Source organism: Arachis hypogaea, chromosome 11 (assembly GCF_003086295.3).
Source record: "Arachis hypogaea cultivar Tifrunner chromosome 11, arahy.Tifrunner.gnm2.J5K5, whole genome shotgun sequence".
Lineage (NCBI taxonomy): Eukaryota > Viridiplantae > Streptophyta > Magnoliopsida > Fabales > Fabaceae > Arachis > Arachis hypogaea.
The window spans coordinates 124,104,071-124,110,898 of record NC_092046.1 but is presented as its reverse complement, the minus strand read 5'-3'; the positions used below and the strand labels follow the sequence as shown (position 1 = coordinate 124,110,898).

The window sequence follows — 6,828 nt, the reverse complement described above, 5'->3', positions numbered from 1 at the left end:
TGACCTCGCTGCCCATTTGTTTTTGTGCTCCACGCAGTCGCCGCTAGTGTCATTCGAGTGCATAGAGTGGCACCCGACAGACCGAGTTAGACGACAGTTCGGGATGCAATAGCTTCCACCAAGCCCGGCATCAGGCCCGACATTTGACCTTGGTCGTGATCATTGCAAGCGTTTGACAGGAACACAGAACCATGAATGGGGAGAAATTTACAGTCAACGGGTTAATAGGTATAGATCTGACTGCTATAACACATGGTAATTAGGCAAGGAGATTATTGACTTTCATCCTCTCCCAGTGTACTACATGTGGTACACACAGTAGTACGGGATTCACCTACAATTGTCAGATAGAGTTGTAGGTGAAGAGGTTGGCGCGAATGAACCAAAGCTATAACAGGAAGAACTAGCTGGTCCTCAGAGCAAGTCCCGCCTCATGAGCAGCAGTTTCCGATATTATTAATAATTATTATTATTAATTTTTACCGTTTTAAATTATTATTAATTATTATTGTTTAGGTTTATCTATTATCATTAATTACTATTAATTGTAATTAATTGTTAACTAGGTTCCGATATATGAGCACCACTATTAAGTCCAGGCATAAGAGCACCAGTATCAGATGCCGATATATGAGCAACAGTTTCAGGATCCGGCATATACCCAGCAGTTTCAGGCACCGGCCTACGGCCAACAGCAACAAGAGTGGTCGGCATATGAGCAGCAGGCACCATACATACTGGAACCACAGCCATATGAGGCACCTGAGCCCTACATACCACAGCTGGTAATTCCAGTCGATGGTCACTTTAGTCCGTTGGGTGGATCTGACACCCTCAGCTTGTCTTAGGTCATGAGAGATACAGATTATCTATTTCCAACGCCACCGCAGGAAAGGTCTGCTCCATCTCAGCAGTCTGGTGGTCATCGCGCCACATCAGGTCATGCCAGTGACTTTGACTTTGATCGATCGACAGGTCATATAGATCCGCCCGGTCCTTCCGCACCACCGCGTACCCAGTTGTTTGATTTGAATGAGTACCCACAACAGGAAGAGGGAGATTTGGGACATGACTTGCAGCACTGGTATGATCTTGGTGGAGCGAGTGCTTCAGGGATGAGTGGTTCCGATTTGTATGACACTGGTGGTGCGAGTACGCCAGATTTTGGTGGTCCTGACGTTGGCATTGGTCTGAATATCGGTGTGTCTCAGGGTCATCCGTATAACTTACGGATACAGACTGCGCCTCCGGACAAATACACCCCATTCTTGTATTCGAAGAAGGCGCCGGGGAAGTAGTCTGTTGTAGTTGATCTTGTATTCAGTGTTGTATGCAGAGTTGTATTCAGTGTTGTATCTTATATTCAGTGTTAAGATTATCATATTGCACTTTTGTAACGAAATGTTTATTTATTAAAAAGTTACATAATGAGGTTAAAAACTTTATTTATTATAAATTGTTAACTAGGTTAACATAAATGACGAAGTTACATAAAAAGTAACATATAATTGTGAAGTAGGTCATAACAAAGTTACATTGAAAAGCTTAACCACTAATGACCTCCAGCGGAGCTTGGACCTACGCACTGAGGACATCGGCTGCGGCTATGTCCCTCGCGTTCACATACAGTACACCGGTGAGGACCATGCATATCCCGCGAATCCATCTCATTCAAGTATCGGGTTGACTTCGGTCTTCCTTTTGTCGCGCGCCTTAATGTCCAGTTGGCGATCACCTTCGCTCCTTCATATCTATCCCACGTAGATGGGTCACCCATCAGAACAAACTCGCCTCTGTACACGTTGCAAATTTCAGACATCTTGTACACATCGTGCACATATACTTTCCAATCAAGATGCTGGTTAGCGCAACATGCAAGAACGTGGTGACATGGGAGTTGCTCGACCTGGAAATGGCCACAGTCGTAGTGTCGTTGTGCAAGGTTAACAGTGTAAACAGAACCATCTTGCATTTTGCGAACCTCAAACATCTCATTCCGCCTATCGAACTGGTTGACCACAATGTTTCCTGCACGTCGAAAGCTTTCTTCAACCCTCTTTGTTGCAAATTCTGAATACATGAATCCATTGCGGACACACTCATGAGCCTCGGCGCTCTTCCGAGTAAACAATTCATTCAGCCGATAGAAAGTAGACCTAACAATGGCAGTCACAGGAAGGTTGCGTGCACCCTTTAGGACAAAATTTATGCACTCTACCAAGTTTGTCGTCATATGTCCCCAACGTGACCCCCATCGAATGCCAATATCCATCTCTCAACACCGATGTCATCGCACCATTGAGTATATGCCTCACCCCGCTCTTTAAGCCTCTGGTAGTTTTTGTTGTACTCCTGTTCCGTCCTAGAATAACCTGTTCAATAATTCATTTAATTGTAAGTAGAAACCACAAAATTACTATGAATAGGACCATAACAGCGAAATGAAATACTTGTGTTAACCACTAGTTTATGCAAATACGGAGCCTTGAACCTCCTTAAGAAGTTGGACCTGATGTGCCTCATGCAGTACATGTGCCACGCTCTTGGTGGTGACCATGCACCGTTACTACGATTTACTGCAGCGACGATAGAGGTATGGCGGTCAGAAATAATGCCCACACCAGCAATGGTAACAACATATCTCCACAATTGGTCAGGAAAAACTCCCACGCATCTGCCATCTCACCCTCGACTATCGCAAATGCAATGGGAACAATGTTTTAATTCCCATCTTATGCAACCGCAACCAGAAGTGCACCTTTATATTTACCGTACAGGTGCGTACCATCAACTTGCACCAGTGTCTTGCAGTGTTTGAATGCTACAATACATGGATAGAAGCTCCAAATAATGCGGTGCAATACTCTTACACCTTGAACCTCCTCACTCTCATGGTAAACGGGGAGCGTTTTAATTTGCACACGAGACTTTGGCATCTTCACAGTCATTGCTTTCAACCATATTGGCAAAGTCTGGTAAGAAACTTCCCAATCACCGAAAATTTTTGTGACAGATTTCTGCTTTGCCAACCAAGCCTTACAGTAACTTACAGTGTAGTTCAACCTGGATTGAACTTCAGCAATAATAGACTTCACCTTTATCGACGGGTCTGCTTCGACCAATGGCCTAATAGCCTCTGCAATTGTGTCTGAGTCCAACTTGGCATAATCTTGTGAAATTGTGCCCATGGTGCACGTGTGTTTGCCATTGTATCTTCTGATCTCCCAACAAGATTTTTTTCAAATCAAGCTAACTCCGATAAGCCAATCACAACCTGCACCATAACCCTTGCATTTTGCATAGAATTCCTACGGCTCAGACTCATACACAGTATAATCAACTCCTCTAGAGATAGTGTAGCTTTTGATTGCAGATATCACGGACTCTCTCAAACCAAATTCCATTCTGACACTAAACTCACCATCTTCCGACGCAGCGTTGCCTTCACCTACGACATGGTCAGTCAGGCAAGGCAAATAAAAGGCAAATAAAATAAACACCGTAGGTAACTTGAATTAATAATCATAACATACTCATGTTCGCATACTCAGAAAATTTCGGGGCATGCATGACTTTGAGATCTAGAGTCCGCATAAAAGACGAAACACCAAACGGGTGCTGGCTTACAATTGCATCCGCTTCATTCTGCACCGCTGGATTGCCTGTCAAGTCTCCGTCATCGTTTTCGTCATCGACTTCATAGTTGGCTTCGAACTCCTCTTCACTGTCATTATTATCTTCTTCCCAATCTATATCCCTAAACTCATCAACATTGACCTCCTCGCCAACCGCGCCCAACCCCGACTACTGTTCGAACTCAACGTACAGCTCTATCATCGGCACGTGAAATCGGATTTGTTGATAAATACATAACATCTACTGCATACTGCCATCATCAATGATGGACATCATTTGAAACTGTATCAACCCACTAAATACTTGTACAGGATTCCTGTATAAAATGTTGCTCACCCTTTTCTAAATGTGGCTTTGAATGTTATTACAAAACCCATTTTGCAACTCTACAAAACTCATGGTACATGGAATAGTAAATAGCAACGGACATTCACAAACAAAAGTCACTCCTTCATGTGTGTTTGGTATAACCTCACCGTTATAATACACTCGCAAATTCGTAATATTTTCCATAACTTCAACATCACCTAATCCGACTTCTTCGACACACCTAACTGCCAAAAAAACTAAGAACTACGACAAATGTGCAAGAAAGAAAAAAAATTTTACTACCCATAGCTAAACGCATGCTACATTTGGGCTTAAAAGGAATAAAAAAAATTCGAAAACCTTGGAAAAAAACAAAACGCAGGCTGCGTTTGTTTATTTTCCTGAACAAAAAAAATAAGAAAAGGAATAAAACGTAACCTACATTTTGGATTGACACCATAACAGTGCAAATTTTGTCCATACGTCCATTTCATTGCACAACACCAACACCTTTTCCATAACCAAAAAAATCAACCAAAATAATTTTTAATTATTTTTAATGTTTTTTAATTATTAAAAATATTAAAAATATTTTTTATTTTAATAAATAATAATATATATTATTTCTAAACTCATTTCAAGAATACATATTAAGAATAAGGTTAGACACACTTATATGTGATAGTATTTAGGTGTGTCCAAATGTATTCGAAAAAAAATATATTTTATTAAAACATAGTTGGACACCACAGACACACGTGTCAGACAAATGTTGATGAGTATTGTGTTCGAAATGTGTCCAATACGCGGACACAGCAATTCAGTATATTGTCCGTGCTTTATAAATTTAGATTTTTTACACATAAAAAAATTAATTTAGGTTTAAATTTTAAGAATTCTTAAATTTTAATATTTAAGATTTAAAATATAAGATTTAAAATTTAGTATTTAAGATACTTGGTTAATAGCGGTAAATGACCAGCCTACAGAGGCGGTTTTGTGGCCGGCAGTGGTAATGATGATGAATGGCAAACAGTGAAAAGTGAAGTTGTAGTGTTAGAACTTGGAAAAATGAGAAAGAAGTGGGAAGGAATAAGATAATAATTAAAAAAATAAAATAAAATAGCGAATCAATGGATTTGGCTGATGACATTGACCGATCCTTTGCTGGTTCTTAAATTCTAATTTAAAAAATGTTAGATGATTAATATAATTTATTTTTTTTATTCGTAGTTAGTTATTAACTAATATTTTTGCTTTAATAGAAATATAATTTTTTTAAAATTATATAAACTTTATCTTGATATTATAGATTATGACTGAAAAAATTTATAAAATCACACTATTTTTATAAAAAAAAAAAAGTTATAAGATGCTAATATGATATTGTATCAAGAGATAGAGAAAACTAAATAGAAATTAAAGAAAATAGAATAGAGATTTCTAGAATTAGAGCCAAGAGAGGAATTAGAGTTTCTAATTATATCATATTTATCCACATTATTATATTATATTCTTATTTATAGCATAAGTAATATTTTTACTCGTAATAATATTATGGGAATATAAATCTTTTAAAATTACATAGGTCTTGACATTACAGATTATGTACAAAAAATTTATAGCATTAAACTACTTTTACAAAAAAGTCGTAACGTAAGAGACAAAAGTTTCCATCTGCTAAGAAGACTAGGGTCTCTGTAGATAAAAAGTAAATAATAAGTTTTTTAGTTATTATTTTCATATGAAAGAGTTTAATTTTTTACTAATAATTGATTTTAACATCATTATCTAAAATTTGAAAGAATTTAACGTATATACTTTTATATTTGATTACGTATTAAGTCTGTTACACAAATAGAAATAATTAATTTTTATGCTTGTTATTTAAAAATAATATTTTTATATATATATAAAAATATTATTAGATATTAGCATAAAAAATTTATATTGATAGTTATAAAATTAACTCAAATTTATTCTTTTCTAAAAATAATTGAATCTTGATTCTAACTTTTAATCACAATATTAATATTTTCTATAAATTATATGCAATAAAAATTGAAGAAAAAAAAGTGAAAATATATATTAGAAAGTAAACAGTAAAAGTTTAAAACTAAATAAAAAATACGCATATAATAATATTTTTTATTTAAATTATATTATGTTATTAATTTTTTTTTTTTGTAGAATAGAAAGGAAGAGATATAGAGAATGAGAGAAAAGAGAGAGAGAAAGATAAAGCAGAAGAATAAGAAAGAGAGTTTGTTAATTTTGGAAGCTAAGAAAGAATTTTATTTTAATTATAATGAAAAATATCTGGTGACACATTTTAATTTGTCAAATTACTAATATAAAATATAAATTATAAATTATATATACAAGGCCAGATGTATTCAGCAGGTAGTGGGGGCAACTGCCCATAGTGAAATTGAAAAAATTAATGAGTAGTTCTTAGTGAAATATCTAATTTGCCCCCACCCTCCTAATTCCTAATCCTTCTCCTTCTCTCCTTTTTTAATTTTGTTCCTCTGCTCCAGCCTCCGCTTCCAGACTCCAGTCCTCCAGAGTTACTGCCATCTGCTGCCACTCCGCCAGTTTCTCTGTTGCTGTCCCGTTCAGCCTTTCTCCTGTGTCGGCTCCGTCGGTTTCTCCTTGCATCGCCGCGTGCCCATGTCTAGTTTTGCCGCTGCGTTCCTTCGGCGTCTGGTTCTGTCTTTTTCTTCTTCTTCCTCTTCCTCTTCAGTCTTCACAGCTTCACTCCTCGGTCTTCAGCAGTTCAGCCTTTGTCCTGCTGCCGTTGGGTGCCGCACAGCTGCTAGGTTCTGCCTCGTGGAGTTCAGGGTTCTGCAGTTCAGTCTTGGACTCTTCACTCTTGCCTCT

At 37.4% G+C, this 6,828-nt stretch overlaps 1 protein-coding gene across 1 annotated transcript; it reads right to left on the bottom strand.

Moving 5' to 3' along the window:
• Positions 1–1,552: 1,552 nt before the first annotated feature.
• LOC114924678 (uncharacterized) lies at positions 1,553–2,233 on the bottom strand. Its single transcript, XM_029289943.1, has one exon. It carries the CDS (start codon positions 2,231–2,233, stop codon positions 1,553–1,555), a length of 681 nt encoding a protein of 226 aa, XP_029145776.1.
• Between the last annotated feature and the right edge of the window lie 4,595 nt (positions 2,234–6,828).